Source organism: Calliphora vicina, chromosome 5 (assembly GCF_958450345.1).
Source record: "Calliphora vicina chromosome 5, idCalVici1.1, whole genome shotgun sequence".
NCBI classification, from domain to species: domain Eukaryota; kingdom Metazoa; phylum Arthropoda; class Insecta; order Diptera; family Calliphoridae; genus Calliphora; species Calliphora vicina.
The window spans coordinates 25,268,306-25,283,714 of NC_088784.1; the positions used below are offsets into that span (position 1 = coordinate 25,268,306).

The following is a 15,409-nucleotide window of genomic DNA, read 5'->3' on the forward strand; positions in this document are numbered from 1 at the left end:
TTTCACGGATACCGAGCTCGGAACGATAGGCGATTGGACTCAGATGTAATAGCGATAGATGCAAAGTTGTTGACGCTAGCAACAAGTAGCGAGAATGGATTCGAAAACGATTGCGGGACGTTTTCAATAATCATAGGTAGAGGAAATTTTTTTTTTTTTAATTTGTTGGTGTTTCCCCTGCACAATAAACTGTGATTTTTCTTGATTCGAAATACTCAATTAATTTCAATGTCTTTACATGGTTAGGGTTTTCAACTATGGTCCATGTTATTATCTTTCATTGATTTAAGTTCTTCTTTTACTGCTTCAATCCACTTATTACAATCTCTGAGAATTTCAATTTCATTAAATGTTGTTGGAGAATATTCTACCGTCTGTTCATGTATATCAGCATTATATATATTGTGAAATAAGCTTTAAATACCTTGGGGATTAGACCAGGAGCACTTCGTCTTAATGTTGAAGTATCATTTATTGTTCCTTTAGAAACGTTTTCACTATCATCTATAGAAATTACTTCAAGCTGAATGGAATTTGAAACTTCCGATATATATTGTCATCAATCTCATCAACATCACATGATTCATCTTCCACAATATGGAATTCTGTTTCATTTGTATTAATGGCAACATCTTTATTTTCTCTCACATAAAGCATACAGGATCATCTTTAAATTTATCTTCTTCAAATTCAAAAATCTAAGTATTTTACTGATTGTTTTTATCATGGTTAGCTTCTCGTTTGAATCGACAATATTCTTAGTCGTAAAAACGTACAGTCATCAGTTGAATCATTACGGTCATACCTTTTTTGAAGAGTCAATTCTACTTCTTTTATATTCTCCAAAGCAGTTACCAGTTACCAAAGGGTCATAGCTACCAGGAAGAGTTACAAATAGCTACGACAGCAAATCAATTTCAGCTAATTCTGCATCAGACGATTTCAGTTGTCTTAACAGGCTATCAAATTCAATGAAGTGTGGTCTTTCATTTTTGTATCATCCGATAATTTCAGTTGTTGTTGTAGCAGCAGGGATTGCTGAGTTGACAGTCCTTGGCCGAGTGAACCCGGGTCATTCCGATGCGTAGAACCGGCTGTCGTGGGAATTTCAGTCTTGCTAATAGCTTTCGTATGATCGTTAGAATGGTCGTCCATTACCTTTTGTAATTATTTATTTAATAATTATGTATTTGAATGTTTGAATGTTACAATTAGAATGAAAAATATATTTTTCTTTTAATACAAAAACATAAAACTAATTTCAATGAAAACTTAATTTACATATAAAACAAATTTTACAAAGTATTTCAATCTCATCAAGCTCACTTGGGTCCATTGATCGTTCCCTACTTTGGTTTGAGAAAACTTATATTTGTTGAGGTTCATTTTCTTTTTAGCGGCTTTTCAAATAATTCTCATATTATAACTTAATAAAGACTTACATATTTAAATTTTTGTTACTGCTTTCTAATTATCAAGATAAAGTAAGTACAACCTATTAAAGAAACATTTTTTTAAAATTATTTTTAAAGATAAATTACACATCAGTAGTGTGACTTGTTATTTGTTTTATAACCTTCCTCTAAATGTGGCAATGCTTTTTAGAATATTAAAAAAAAAATAAACTTCATTAATCTCCTTTCTTGTCAAACAATTATAAATGAAACTATCTTGTAATTTGTTTATATCATGTTTATGCCATGTAATTTTGTATGTATAATCTAAACAAAAAGTTTATATATAAAATAAATTTTTATAATTTTTAAAACTAAATTGTAAAAAATATTTTTAGTTGTTTAAATAAATATTTTATTACATACCAACCTTTTTTTTATTGTTATTTTGAAATGATTTTTAAAATAAGTTTTACCTAAGATTTGGTCATAATTATATTTGTATGTATATGGGTAAAAAAAAAACAGTAAAAAATTTATTTAAATAAAAATAATTTTTAATACCCTTTAAGAATAATAAACAAAAATTTAAACAAAACTTAATTAAATTAGTTTTAGTAATAAAAAAAAAGATTATCATCTCTACATCAATAACAAAGATAACGAAAAATCTAACCACTGATCTGTATGTATATACATATATATAATCATATATATTTAAATACAAAAAAAATAAATAAAAATGAAATATTGTTTTTTTCAATACTAAAAAAAAAATATTAAAAATCCAATTTAAAATTGTTGTTATTACTTTAATTGAAACTTATCATGATAACCTTCAAATTCATTCAAAGATAAGCATGCGTAATTTGATTCGTAAATGAAAATGTTATACAAAATGTTTAGGTATGTAATGAAAACCGATGCCACTCGTCAAGCATTCAAAATTGATCCCATTGTGATACCCAAGAGATAAACAGCAGGGTACTTATAATACGTCAGGTTACTACCAGCTTTTCTGATGAAGGAGTGAATTCGTCTTAAATTCATTCCTGATAGCTAATCCAAACAAGCTAGGAATGGGATTCCGAGGATGCGTTCCCTCAAGTTTGTGAGACACAGTCTCCTCCCAGTCAATTAGCCTTATTTGCTCACGACGGAATTCCATAAGTAGATTCGTCCTGCCGGCATCATATACGGGCAAAGTCGACCTCTTTAAAGCACAGGATGGTTCATTGGTCCACCTGTTTTGTGCAGTCACATATAGTTTCTGCTGTGCAACCATCTTACATTTAGCAAGGGAAATACCTGAAAAGGAGTCGATCGCCTCCCCATCCATCATCGCACCCCCTTTGGCCAATTCATCTGCTATACAATTACCCTGATTTCCATCGCGTCCAGGAAACCCGGCATTCCTCGGTTAACCTAGATGTCGTGAAGACACCCGTTATTCCGCTAACGACAGCCTTGCTATCACTAAATATACATATGTATATAAACAGATATTCGATAATACCTCAGCCAATTGGATACACGTTTAATAGCAGTAATTTTCACCTGAAGAGCAGTACAGAAGTTTGGTACCCTAAAGTAGGATTTTGTCCGAAAGTTTTCAAAAAAGAAAAGAGGAAATGCATATCAAAAAATGTTTTGCGATGCACTAATCGACATTACTCATAGTAATTCAGAATCTTAGAGTGCCCTAGGTTCCTACCAGACCACGAACAGCCAGCATTCAGTCTCACATCTGAATTGAGAGCCATTTGTATCACCATCAAATCAACTGGTAACCAGTTTAAAATAGTAAAAAGTGCCTTAGAGGAGGTAGACCTTATAGCGCTTGTAATCAGTAACGCAATAGTCCTTAGAAATCGTTCAACGGCCTTCCCGGTGAGCAGCATTCTCCAAGGCATGCCTCCACACCAGTACTCCATAAAACTAGATGAGTTTAACAACTGTTTTGAAGATCCAATTGATACCCCTCGGCATAATACCACAGTTAGCACCAATTGCCCTTTTGCAAGAGTATATGGCCACATAGTCTGAATGTTCATATTCCAGGGCGGTTACTACATAACTCAATCCGAAAACGAAAATATTCGAATGTGTGTGCTAAGTACATTGTAATTCGAAACGATTTCGAATCAAATTAGGGTGTAATCTTTTATCTAGAATGATGCCAAGGTAGTTTGCGTTATACCTCATCTCAAGACTAATTCCATTCAGTCCAGGTGTTCTAAAGTCATTTATATTGTACCTCCTTGTGAAGACAACCAGTTCCGTCTTTTAGGGTTCACACTAAGTCCACTCGAAACACTACACTCACTCAGTGTATTTAACGCGACTGTTTTTATTCTTTTATCCATTTTCAGCAGAAGGGTATTCATAGCCATATTTCACAAACGTGTTGATAGTACACCTCCCTGCGGGGTTCCACTATTGGCCACTTTTGAAACACTAATGCCATTCGGCGTACACATCGATCAATCCCAAGTTCATCCATCGCAGTTAGAATTGCATCGGACCAGACATTGTTTAAAGCTCCTTCAATATCGAGGAAGGCAATAAGTGAATACTCCGTATGTGAATGTAGATCTGTTTCCACAGATCAAGTGTACGTCAATCACCCTTTATAGGGTTTTTAGCAGAAAGGCTGCAAGACTAATTGTTCTGGCAATAGAGTCAGCAGCCCCATTCACAGTCTCATCACAGACTTTGTTTGAGTCAATTTAAATACGCATTTTCAATAATGAATTTCAAATGGGATCGCCAAATGTGAAAATGTATCAGAAGTCAAGCTTTTATCACATTAAATCCGATCGCTCTCTTAAAGCCCTCCGATAATGAATCGCTCTAAAAATACAGCCTTCAAACATACAACTGTGTAATAAAATATCAAAATCTAACTGAAAAACTTCTTATACCTCTCCCATATTAACCAAATAACTTTCAAATTTCCAATCACATTTAGATGGTAGTTCGTTTTCTTCTTTATTTTTTTCCAAATTGATTTTAGCATATATGACATATTAAAAAAAATCAATGACATAGAACTTTGTTTAGCAATCAATTAGTTTAAAACTATTTTATTTAATATATTTAAAAATATTTGTCAAATCTGTTTTTCTAGACCTTCTTAACAATCTGTACAACATCTTCATCGTTGAGCACATGATCAATACCAACTTTTTGCGGTTGATGTTTAACGGATGAACCCCATACTAAGGCACTGTAGGAAAATAGATATAAAACATGTTATAAACATACATTTAATACAAAATAAAAAAAGAAAACTTACTATTTAAATTCTTTAGCTATAGTACGATGCAATTTGTTACAGAAATCAGAAATTGTGGTGCGTTCATTGTGCAATACAATGGGTGAATTGTAATCAGGCAATTGACCCTTGGGTTTTGTGTAACTGTAAAAAGTAATTAATGGATTGTGCAACCATATTATTAAAATCTGTGTTTGGAAATTTATTTAAAGTATTTAACAATATCAACCAACTTACATTCGAACCAATCTCAAGTATTCCCACATCATTTCCAGTAAATCATCAAAATTCCAACGATGATGGGCCGATATTGGTACACAATGAGGAATCTTATAGATGACATCCAATTCTTCTATAGAAATTTGATCAATTTTGTTCAGCAGATAAATGCAGGGAATATAGATACGATTGCCCTCAATGACATCAATCAAATCATCACTGGTGGCATCGTAACGCAGCGTAATATCAGCATTGTGTATTTTATATTCCGATAAAATAGTCTTTACCAAATCAGAATCCAATTCGGATTGTGGTACCATTGAATTGAGATTGACACCACCCTTGTCCTTGCGTTTGTAGTAGATATTTGGTGGCTTTTTGTTCAGACGTATACCAAATCCTTCCAATTCATGCTCCAACAACTTTTTGTGGCCCAAAGGCTTAAGGCAATCGAGTACCATGAATATCAAATTACAGGTACGGGCCACAGCAATAACTTGACGACCACGACCTTTACCATCTTTAGCACCTTCAATGATACCAGGCAAATCCAATAACTGAATTTTAGCTCCCTTGTATTTAATACAACCCGGAACGGTAGTAAGCGTGGTGAACTCATAGGCGGCCACTTCCGAATACACACCGGCTAAGTTGGATAGTAATGTGGATTTTCCCACCGACGGAAAACCCACGAAACCCACCCGGGCATCACCAGTCTTTGCAACTTCAAAACCTAAACACACAAAAAAAAAAGCACAATTATTCCCCGCCGCTAAATATAGACAATTCTAGAATTTCAGATACTTACCCTGTTCACCCGCACCACCGCCGCCTCCTTTGGGAGAAATCAATTCTCTTCGCAATTTGGCCAATTTAGCCTTCAGTAAACCCAAATGAGCCGATGTGGCTTTATTTTTTTGGGTGCGAGCCATCTATTAAAGCCAATCATTGTAACCAACCGGGGGATAAGATCCAAACACACACACAATGCAGAAAAATAAAGGTTAGATTTTTTGCTACCTGTCTCTGCTATTGAAATACAAACCTCGCCTTCGATGGCTGCAATTTTTTCCAAAATAGTACTCATCTTAACGTTTTTAACTTGTTTTCATATAATAATTTTAAATTCAAATGGTTTCTTTTTCAATAATTTAAAAAAATGTTGGTGGCTAAATTAAAAAATAACTCGCGTGGACAAAAATTCCTTCCACCACACAACACAAAAAAAAAAATTGACAACAGAAATGTCAAAATAGGGTGTAATGAAAGAGAATGAAATTAATGTTGCCATATTTTGCGTGCAGAGAAACACTTGTTAAGTAGAACGGTATGGCATCGCTGCCCACGTCGTGAGCCGCTGACATAAGCAAAACCAAACGCACGGTGTGTGAGCAATCTGGCACCATTTTTTAAATTAGTAAATCAGTTATAAATTGACAGTTCAAACTGCTTCATTTAAAATTACATATAAAACTAAAAACCAATTAAGGATTAAATAGTGTAAAATATGTATGTATATGTTCCACAACATTTGAAAGGACTGGATTCAGTAGAGTGTCCTTCCCTAGTGATGGGTACAACACTATTTTCCAGTTCTAGGGTCATACGACGTAGTGGTAATAGTGTTCACATTGGAAAGACATCATTACCAATGACAATCAATTTAATTCTCAGCCATTTTTGTTGTTTACGTTACTCTAATAAAAAACCGTTATTCCCTTAAAAACGTGTTTTTCCTAGTAAACAGAATGTTTCGCACAGGTATTATTTTATTTAAAATACAAAGAATTTATTAAAAATCCTTTAAATTATATTTTCCTAGCCAAACAAACCAAACCTCTAGCTCAAGTTTTACGCGAGAAAAACTCGAGAAATAGATTTGTCAGCGAATTAACCAAAAATGAAGATCAAATTTTCAATCGCAGTTTGGATTCTGCTCAAACCGACCTATTGGAAAAGAAACCCAATCTAAAACAAACTAAACTGTATATACGGCGTTCTTTAAAACGACCACACGATCCACTAAATGATACTTTTACCACTTGTCAGCAAATGGAGACAAAAACTGAGCTGTTCATAATGCCTTCGCCTAAAATGAAAGTACTAGAAAGTAAGGTTATGTTGAATAAAACTATTTGTGGTAATGCGGGCAGTTTGGAAAAGCCTTCCTGCAGTAGTACTAAGAACTATAAAGAAAATAATGAACATGTTGTAGAGTCGACTTCAACAACTGATATTATGGCAAAAGCTGGTCGTAATATGCTGGCGTTAGTGGGAAAAGTTGATTTTGTATTGAAAATATCAAAAATGTATCCAACAATTAATGTTTTGTGGGATGTTTATGGTAAGTTTAAAGGTTAATTATTGGGACATCTGTATACTTAGCTTAAATTGAAGATTTATTAACATAAATTGTAAATTTTTTATATTAAATCGAAACATAATACTGGGAAACAGTAAAACTAGCTAAAGAGCGAACCAAAATTTAATTAACCTGTGTAAAAAACAGTACATATTTTTATAAAGTTGTAGATATAAAATTTCGAAAATATGTTTAGCATTTTATACATTTCAAATTTGTATTTAATTTTAGGCAAATTACTTAAAATTTCCAAGGGAAAAAATCGTTATGAACACATTTTACTAATGCGCAATAGCGAAGGAGACGGCCCTATACTGCAATGTGTCTATTATGATTTTGACAATTCTCTGGAGACCTATAACAGCGGTAGTATTTATTTAATGCTTGCCATTTATTATTGTAAATATTCCTTTTTTATAACACATTTCAGATTCCAACGTACGTGTAGTTGGCCACATAAATGGTTGCAATCGTTTGAGAGTTTTTAAGATACAACTTTTGCAGAAACCTTTTCAGTTATCAAGTTTAATGCGCATACAAAATGTTAATTCTTTTGTTCTATTACAAAATCAAACAAATTAATATTTTTTAAATGATATATGAAAATATGTATATTCATTTTAATTAGTAAATTACTAACTACTAGTGTTAAAGCATTTATGAGAAATAATGTAAATAAGTTTTAGTTTTTTTTAATATAATAAGTAGTTCAGCGAAAGAAACTATAATACTTTGTACTTATGAGTTTAAATGAAAGGATTTCAATGAGTTTTGAATTTCACTTTGATTGTGCCTATTTTCAATTCTTAATAGAAGTTAAAAATGTAAAATTAAAAAGAAAATATAGCATTATAAATTGTTTGATTTTAAATAAATAATAATTATAATATGTATGGGTATTTCTAAAAATTAAGCTCATCATTTATAACATATTTAGACCTCTAAATACATGAGAACTCCTATGACAATACCCACGGCTAAGGCAGTTAAATATCCCAAGTGAATGCTGCTTTTTTGTTGGTAATAACTGGAGTAAGAAAACAAAGAGATTCAATTACAAAGATATCGAATATAAATTATTAATACATTTATATCGAATTTGTATTAAAAATTATAAAATTATGATTTAAAAAACTTACTGTAACTTTTTGCGTGGTGAAAATGGTGATGGTGGACTTATGCCCGGAATATTACTATCTAAATACACTAATGTATAGCCAAATATGGCTATAACTAAGCCACATAATAAGGGCTGAATAATACTGTCAACATTGTGCTCGGTGGCCCAATCTATGGCATCACGATAACGACTTTCAGCTAATTTCTTCAAATCGATTAGACTTTCTGAATTGGCATAGGGCACTGAAATGAAAATAAAAATGTTAAAATATATGTATGTAAAATTGTTTGCCATTATCAAACTATGTTTACGTTTATTTCTTACGTCTTTATCAGTTTCGAGATAAAGCTAAAACAATCATTATTAATTGCTTAAGAAACAAAAGAATAAATAATATACCACAAATACACTAAAAATGATTAGCTAGAGGGGTTCGTCTAAAACAAACCGCAGATATCATATGGATACAAAATTGTTTAAGTCATTAATAGATTTTATACAGTTGACGATATAGAAAAAGTTCATACATATACCAATTAAAACAAATTATTTAAATTTCTATTAATTTTTTTCCAGTTTTTACACAAATTTTATTACGTTTTCTTTATTTATTTTTGTTGGAAAAATGACACTCGAAAGGAAATTTTTAGGATATTAATTAAAAAATTACAATTTTTAATTGTATTCATTGTAAAATCTTCATTTAAACATAATTTTTAAAAATTTCCTTATGAAGGAAAAAAAAATTTCACTTATTTCACTGTGAAATTTCCCTTGACTAATAAAATTTCACTTTAAGACACATTTTTATTTTAGGGAATATCATTTCAATTTATATTGCGTTTTATTGTATTCATGATAACATGTTTAATTCCAAAAAAAAATCATTTTGCTCTTTATTTAAATTATATTTTTTTATAAGAATACATTTTTTGTCACTAAGTGTATTTCTATTGTTTACATTTTTTCCATCTTTCACTAGAAAAACCTTGGAAGTACAAATTTGTATTTAGCAGTTACACAAACAAACAATTTCATTTTAATATTTCACAACAATTAAATCATTATTAAAAGTAAGAAAATACCGTTATGGTAAAAGAAACAATAACAACACAAAAGCTACTGTCATTATAAGAAGAAAAAAAGAAAACACAAGTGAATAATTACTTTTATAAACAAAAAAAAAACGACACTCTTAAGATATGTATTTCAAACGTAAAGTGGAAGACTGACTGACTGGCAATATGTTTAACGGAAGGAGAGTGTATGTAAACCTCTAACAATGGAGTGAGATCATCAATAGTTTTGCCAATATTCAAATGCGTTTTTATTTTTCTATTTTTATTAGCACTCTTTATAAATACACACATAGAAAATAAATAGTACGAGATCAAAATTTTTAATTTGAATTCAAATAGCAACAGTTTTGTGGCAAATGACCCTGAATATTCAAAAATAACTAAAACTCTATGCATTTTTGAAATTCTTTCGTTTGCTTTCATTTGAATAAATTATCTTCCCTATATACATACTATATATAAATTTAGATTAAAATAAAAATATAGAATATACATATGTACTTACTTGTGACAATAACCATTTTATAGAATACTATTATACTGACAAATAACACCAAGAGTGCAATTAAACGTTTGTCCAGCAATACGCCCAAATTGCTTAGTTTGTTGGCCTTAAAATGTTCTGTATTAAATAGATTTCTACCGTCTAATTTGCCCCGCAAATGATTGTGACCGTTGTGGTGTTGGTGGTGGTTGTTTCTATTACTCGGTTGTCTGATACAACTGTTTACACTTGGCGTATAAGGTGAAGAGCAAGCTGTTATATGTAGATTAAATGATGAAAAGTTAGAAGAGGAACTAACACAATTTGTATTGTCGTTAGCATTAGCAGCGTCAGAGCAAGTGTTATTGTTTTCCGCGGGTGTCGATGAAAACAATGGTATTGATTCTTTTTCCATGTTTATTATTGTTTCGTATTAAACAATTTGATATATTCGATAAGCTTAACGGAAATTCTTCTGTTTACACACCCGAAATATTGAAAAAAGAATAACAACAAAAGCATAAATCGAAATAGAATTTTTTACACCAATTGGACTTTTTCAGTAGTGACGTAGTACAGGTTGAAGAAAAAATGTAAACACTTTTTTTAGTGACGCAATAAGTTACAGGGTTGTATACGAAAGTAATAAATTTAAGGAATAAAGGGATGCCGGATCTTGTAATATATTACACGTCATTGCAGAACGTTATTTCAATTTATTTTAAAAATATATAAATTAAATATAGTACTCTTAAAGACGGCAAATTTTTTAATTTTTTAAACGAACTGCAAATATTTATTCCTTCTCTTTTTAAGTTTAGAATTTATACAGAAGTTTTTACATGTGTCGGCCTTTGTTCGACCAAAAATCGGATATTAAGAGAAAAATATTTGTATATTCCCCGGATGAGAAAATCTTTCCTCTACTTCGAAAATAAATTCGAAATAGCTTGTTGATAATCGTATAAAATTTGAAAAAAAAAAAAATAATTTACATGGAGAGTTTTGTCCCCTTTTACAATGCAGAAATTGAAAGGCAGACAGACGAAGTTTGTTGGGGAGGGGTTGAAGAGGTAGAGCGTGTTTTCAACAGGTTTAGGTTAGTTCAAAAGAGAATGACAAAAATTTCTGCCTTTCAATTTCTGCATTGTAAAATTATATCGATCATCTTTGGCACTTCAATCCCTTTTAAAATATATCAAAACATTTTAGATCGAATTATAATTTTTGCAGATATTTATTTTATGATTTAGAAATGTAAATGAGTTCCGCATTAATTTCATCATTTCACATTCAATCGTTCGTGATTAATCATGTGTTATATTTTCTGAATAATTGTATCAAAAAAAAAATCTGGCTACATTATTTATGTCCGTTATTTTCCAGCTCTCTTTTATCACTATTTTCATAATAGAAACATGAATCATTCACAATAGCAACAACAAAGAACTGTACAGCCAAGGCGAATTCCTACTAGGTGGTGTCAGTTCTACAAAAACAAATGTCAACAAATGTCAAAAAACCAAAAATTAAACAAATAATTATTTAGACTTAATATAGTGCAGATTATTGAATAGTAAGGACTTTAATTATTTATGTAAACAATAAATTTGTTGTTAATAAGCTTAGAATATGTAGATATTTAAATATAAAAACAAGCTTTGACAGTTGTTAGAACCAAAAAGCGAAAAAAAGTTATCAGCTGTTTGGCTGACTCCACCTTGTATAAATTCGCCTTGTGTACAGCTGTTTACAGTGTTGCCAATACAATCTCCAATATTGGATTTTTTATTAACAAATTTTACAATAAAAATTTAAAAATTAAATTAAAATTTAGGAACATTTAAGTTTCATATAATTCCAAAAATTCCACTAAAAGCTCTTATGACAATCATTTCATAATGTGCTCTAATAACATGTTGGGATACAAAAACCTTAACTGGGGATTAGGACTGAAAAAACTGGCAACTCTTGTTTGCAACAACAATGTAAAATCAATTATATTTTGCATTGATAAGGAAAAAATAATATTTAAAACAGTAATTGTGTTATATTTCACAAAACTTCTTTAAATTATTGTCTATGGATGGTTTATATTGGAAAAAGTTAAAGGATATCGATAAAACTTCGGGAGTTTTATATACAATTCCGCCCTTCCAAAAAGTACCAGCAGCCAATAATAGCAGCAAAATGGAGCAATTGTCGGGTGTTATGATAATTATTATAATTGGAGGAGGGGTATTGACTTTTGTGATGTTATTCATATTTGCCAAAAGACAAATAATGCGTTTTACCCTGAGGAGCAGAAGAGGACCACATGTACCAGTGGGCAATGATGCTAAGAAGGTAAGGGAGGGGAATGTTTTACAATTGCATTTATTTAAAATACTTTTCCTTATAGACTTTAAGAAGGGAAATAGAACGTCGTTTGGATTGTATACAAAAAATTGCCCAAGAACCCAAACTATTATGGAATGATGATAAATATATTCTACAGTGCGATAAGAGTTTGCCTCCGTATTATTATCGTATGCAGGCTGTGGATGATATAAAAATTTTAGGTATTTTTTAGAACTATCTGAAAAAACTATAAAAATAAAACACTTTTAATTTAGAACGTGAAATAGCAAAATATGATGGTTCCACACGACATCCATATGATAATTTAAGAGCATTTCTCTTGACCACCCTATCATCATGTCTTACTGGCACCGGACAACGTATGATCCATCAGTACTGCGACATGTACGAGCATGCAAGACATGATCCCAATGAATTTGGCAGTGAAGAGTATGAAGCATATCATAGAATTTTGTTAAAACTTATAGAAGCGTAAGTCCAGGTCTTCTCTAAAAATTAAGGGATATATACTTAAAAATATATTTTACAGAGCCAAACAATTGAAACCGTTTAATAACTCACGCAAAAGTTCACCAGCCCGTTCTATGATGAAGACCACAAAAATGCCTTCCTTACTCGATCCATCGCGTCTCAAACCCCCACCGGCCACTGGTGTAAGAACAACTGGTGCCCAACTGTCTACAGCTGGTAGTGATTTAACTGCTGGCCATCAATCAAAAGTTAATTTGACATTAGGTCTTCATGGACGAGATATTGATGGTTGTGAGATTGTTACAAATCCATTGCATTTACAAACACCAGCCGATCGTGATATTATCATTAGAAATCGCATAAAAACTCCAACTTTAGATGATATAGTCAATGATCCCGATGATGATGAGATAATTGAGGGTGGAGATGATGAAATTATGAGCATTTCATCGGTTAAATTTAATGATAATTCTAGTGTTGTATGATGATAAGATGTCTAGCAGTAGCCAGTTAATAATTAAGAACAAAACATATTAAATAATTTGTAGAAAAACGGAAGTGAAAACCCGACAAGGGAAAGATATAATTTTTAAAAAAGGCAGGAAAAAGGTAAGTCAAGTATATTTAAATTTTTTATACAAAATAATAATGTTTTGTATTTTAGGTAAACTGCAATAATAAGATTACAACATTTGTATAACAACGTGTTGAAGTAATTTATGAAATTAAAAGAAAAAAACGGCTGCCAATATGTTCTAATGGCCAGTATTATAAAATGTATAAACTTTTACATATTTAATATTTTGTTTATTTATAGACTTTTCTATAACAATCTAGGGGGTCTCCAAATATAAATTAAAAAAATGTACTTTTCAGACCAATAATAGAGCTTATATTAATAAGCGCCGATTAAGCCGTAGCTCTATTCTAATTTGTATGATACCATTTCAAAGTATTTCCTTATAAATTACGAAGCTACATCCCCGAATACATTTACCAGTATGTTTAATTCACACGGTAAAAGTTTTGGGTAACTTATTACATGTTCTATTTAGGAACCAATATTAAGTCATTTTCTAACAAAGAATTTTACCAGAAAGTGTTAAAGAATATGTACCGCAGCAAAGGTTAACACATCTAACCTTTTCACAGTTTCTGAGAGTTCAGTTCAAAATTAATTTGCACCATAAACTTAAACATATTTTCATTTATATACATATGTATTTTTAAGTAAAATAACTTCATTATAACATAAATAAAAAAAATAATTAATTACATTTACCGCCGACTTCTTGCATGTGTACTAATAAATCATATAAACGACAACAATAACCATATTCATTGTCGTACCAAGCAATAAGTTTATGAAAATTTTCATTTAAAGAAATGCTAGCTTTTGCATCAAATACCGAGGATATGGAATACGTGTTAAAATCTGAAGAAACTACATCATCTTCCGTGTAACCGAGTATACCCTTAAGAGGACCTTCGGCAGCAGCTTTTATTGCCTGTTTTAAGACCTCTGCTTTGGCTGGTTTATTTATGCGCACCGTCAAATCAACCACCGATACATTAGCTATTGGAACACGAAAAGCCATGCCAGTTAATTTACCATTTAATTCGGGTATAACTTTTCCCACCGCTTGGGCAGCACCCGTTGAAGCTGGTATAATGTTTTGTAGAGCTCCACGGCCACTGCGCCAATTTTTGTTTGCCGCATCCACAGTAGCTTGAGTAGCAGTAAGAGCATGACATGTGGTCATTAAACCCTCAACAATACCGAATTTTTCATGTAACACTTTGGCCAAGGGGGCTAAACCATTGGTGGTGCAAGAGGCATTTGAAACTACACTCATATCTGGCTTGTATTTATCCAAATTAACACCACACACAAACATTGGAGCGTCTTTAGAGGGTGCTGAGATAATCACTTTCTTTACCGAACCCTTTATATGTTTACCCGCAGTTTCTATAGTTAGAAATTTGCCAGTAGCTTCTACCACATATTCTACAGCTGCATCAGACCATGGAATCTTTGCGGGTTCCTTTTCGTTGAATATTCGTATTTTCCTACCATCTACTATAAGATGTTTATCATCCGCACATATGGAGGCATTCAGACGTCCATGTGTGGAATCATGTTTTAACAGATAAGCCATGTAGTCCAAATTAATCATAGGATCGTTTATGGCCAAGACACAGGCATCTTTTTTCAAACAACGCCTTAAAAATATGCGGCCAATGCGACCGAAACCATTTATGCCAATTCGTGACATGAATTTATTTAAAAATTGTGTTATAATTTGTGGAATACGTGTTTTTTTTTTCTTGTCTATTTGGAAATTGTTTTTCTGGAACGAAAACAAAATTTTTTTGAGTAGTATTTCTGGGTAACTGTATTTGAAATATGTAAAAGTATTTTATAACAAGTTAAACTTAATAATTTAGTTTTTGTTACTCGGACAGTCACTAGGATAGTCACTAGAGCGCTTTCGTTCCCACGACAATTGGATCTTTGTTCCGTAGCCTCATTCTCCCAAAGAATGTTTACCCAGCGATCGGATGATTTTTTGCCCAATGATGTAAATTTTCGACCACATCTAGCCCTAGTTGTTACAACAGCAACTAGGGCTAGTTTTTAG

At 31.8% G+C, this 15,409-nt stretch overlaps 5 protein-coding genes across 5 annotated transcripts; 2 read left to right on the forward strand and 3 right to left on the reverse strand.

Annotated features, from left to right (window-relative positions):
• Positions 1 to 4,355: 4,355 nt before the first annotated feature.
• Positions 4,356 to 6,116, reverse strand: 128up (GTP-binding protein 128up). Its single transcript, XM_065512260.1, has 5 exons — positions 5,936 to 6,116; positions 5,699 to 5,822; positions 4,909 to 5,623; positions 4,693 to 4,815; positions 4,356 to 4,623 (listed from the first exon to the last, which is right to left on the reverse strand). Exons 1-5 carry the CDS (start codon positions 5,975 to 5,977, stop codon positions 4,521 to 4,523), a joined length of 1,107 nt encoding a protein of 368 aa, XP_065368332.1. The 5' UTR covers positions 5,978 to 6,116; the 3' UTR covers positions 4,356 to 4,520.
• A 281-nt stretch (positions 6,117 to 6,397) lies between these two features.
• On the forward strand, positions 6,398 to 7,843 carry LOC135961152 (uncharacterized). Its single transcript, XM_065512649.1, has 4 exons — positions 6,398 to 6,506; positions 6,677 to 7,234; positions 7,484 to 7,618; positions 7,683 to 7,843. The coding sequence occupies exons 1-4, from the start codon at positions 6,398 to 6,400 to the stop codon at positions 7,832 to 7,834; spliced, it is 954 nt and encodes a 317-aa protein (XP_065368721.1). The 3' UTR covers positions 7,835 to 7,843.
• Positions 7,844 to 8,036: 193 nt separating this feature from the next.
• Positions 8,037 to 10,458, reverse strand: LOC135960363 (uncharacterized). Its single transcript, XM_065511635.1, has 3 exons — positions 9,957 to 10,458; positions 8,392 to 8,614; positions 8,037 to 8,279 (listed from the first exon to the last, which is right to left on the reverse strand). The coding sequence occupies exons 1-3, from the start codon at positions 10,348 to 10,350 to the stop codon at positions 8,186 to 8,188; spliced, it is 711 nt and encodes a 236-aa protein (XP_065367707.1). The 5' UTR covers positions 10,351 to 10,458; the 3' UTR covers positions 8,037 to 8,185.
• Positions 10,459 to 11,897: 1,439 nt separating this feature from the next.
• Positions 11,898 to 13,332, forward strand: LOC135961695 (protein C1orf43 homolog). Its single transcript, XM_065513236.1, has 4 exons — positions 11,898 to 12,281; positions 12,337 to 12,496; positions 12,551 to 12,767; positions 12,826 to 13,332. The coding sequence occupies exons 1-4, from the start codon at positions 12,018 to 12,020 to the stop codon at positions 13,250 to 13,252; spliced, it is 1,068 nt and encodes a 355-aa protein (XP_065369308.1). The 5' UTR covers positions 11,898 to 12,017; the 3' UTR covers positions 13,253 to 13,332.
• Positions 13,333 to 13,979: 647 nt separating this feature from the next.
• Positions 13,980 to 15,086, reverse strand: LOC135961834 (glyceraldehyde-3-phosphate dehydrogenase). The gene has a single exon (XM_065513454.1). The coding sequence runs from the start codon at positions 15,041 to 15,043 to the stop codon at positions 14,036 to 14,038; it is 1,008 nt and encodes a 335-aa protein (XP_065369526.1). The 5' UTR covers positions 15,044 to 15,086; the 3' UTR covers positions 13,980 to 14,035.
• Between the last annotated feature and the right edge of the window lie 323 nt (positions 15,087 to 15,409).

Bases quoted from the DNA above. Each gene is read 5' to 3' on its own strand.
- 128up (XM_065512260.1), bottom strand. From the start codon at position 5,977: ATGAGTACTATTTTGGAAAAAATTGCAGCCATCGAAGGCGAG. The intron at 5,823-5,935 runs GTTTGTATTTCA...TGGCTTTAATAG, and splicing joins TTGCAGCCATCGAAGGCGAG to ATGGCTCGCACCCAAAAAAA. The intron at 4,816-4,908 runs GTAAGTTGGTTG...TACTTTTTACAG, and splicing joins TACTTGAGATTGGTTCGAAT to TTACACAAAACCCAAGGGTC.
- LOC135961152 (XM_065512649.1), top strand. From the start codon at position 6,398: ATGTATGTATATGTTCCACAACATTTGAAAGGACTGGATTCAGTAGAG. The intron at 7,235-7,483 runs GTAAGTTTAAAG...ATTTAATTTTAG, and splicing joins TGTTTTGTGGGATGTTTATG to GCAAATTACTTAAAATTTCC. The intron at 7,619-7,682 runs GTAGTATTTATT...AACACATTTCAG, and splicing joins TCTGGAGACCTATAACAGCG to ATTCCAACGTACGTGTAGTT.
- LOC135960363 (XM_065511635.1), bottom strand. From the start codon at position 10,350: ATGGAAAAAGAATCAATACCATTGTTTTCATCGACACCCGCGGAAAAC. The intron at 8,615-9,956 runs GTAAGTACATAT...TTTTCATTTCAG, and splicing joins TAAAATGGTTATTGTCACAA to TGCCCTATGCCAATTCAGAA. The intron at 8,280-8,391 runs GTAAGTTTTTTA...TTCTTACTCCAG, and splicing joins TCACCACGCAAAAAGTTACA to TTATTACCAACAAAAAAGCA.
- LOC135961695 (XM_065513236.1), top strand. From the start codon at position 12,018: ATGGATGGTTTATATTGGAAAAAGTTAAAGGATATCGATAAAACTTCG. The intron at 12,282-12,336 runs GTAAGGGAGGGG...TTTTCCTTATAG, and splicing joins TGGGCAATGATGCTAAGAAG to ACTTTAAGAAGGGAAATAGA. The intron at 12,768-12,825 runs GTAAGTCCAGGT...TATATTTTACAG, and splicing joins TTGTTAAAACTTATAGAAGC to AGCCAAACAATTGAAACCGT.
- LOC135961834 (XM_065513454.1), bottom strand. From the start codon at position 15,043: ATGTCACGAATTGGCATAAATGGTTTCGGTCGCATTGGCCGCATATTT.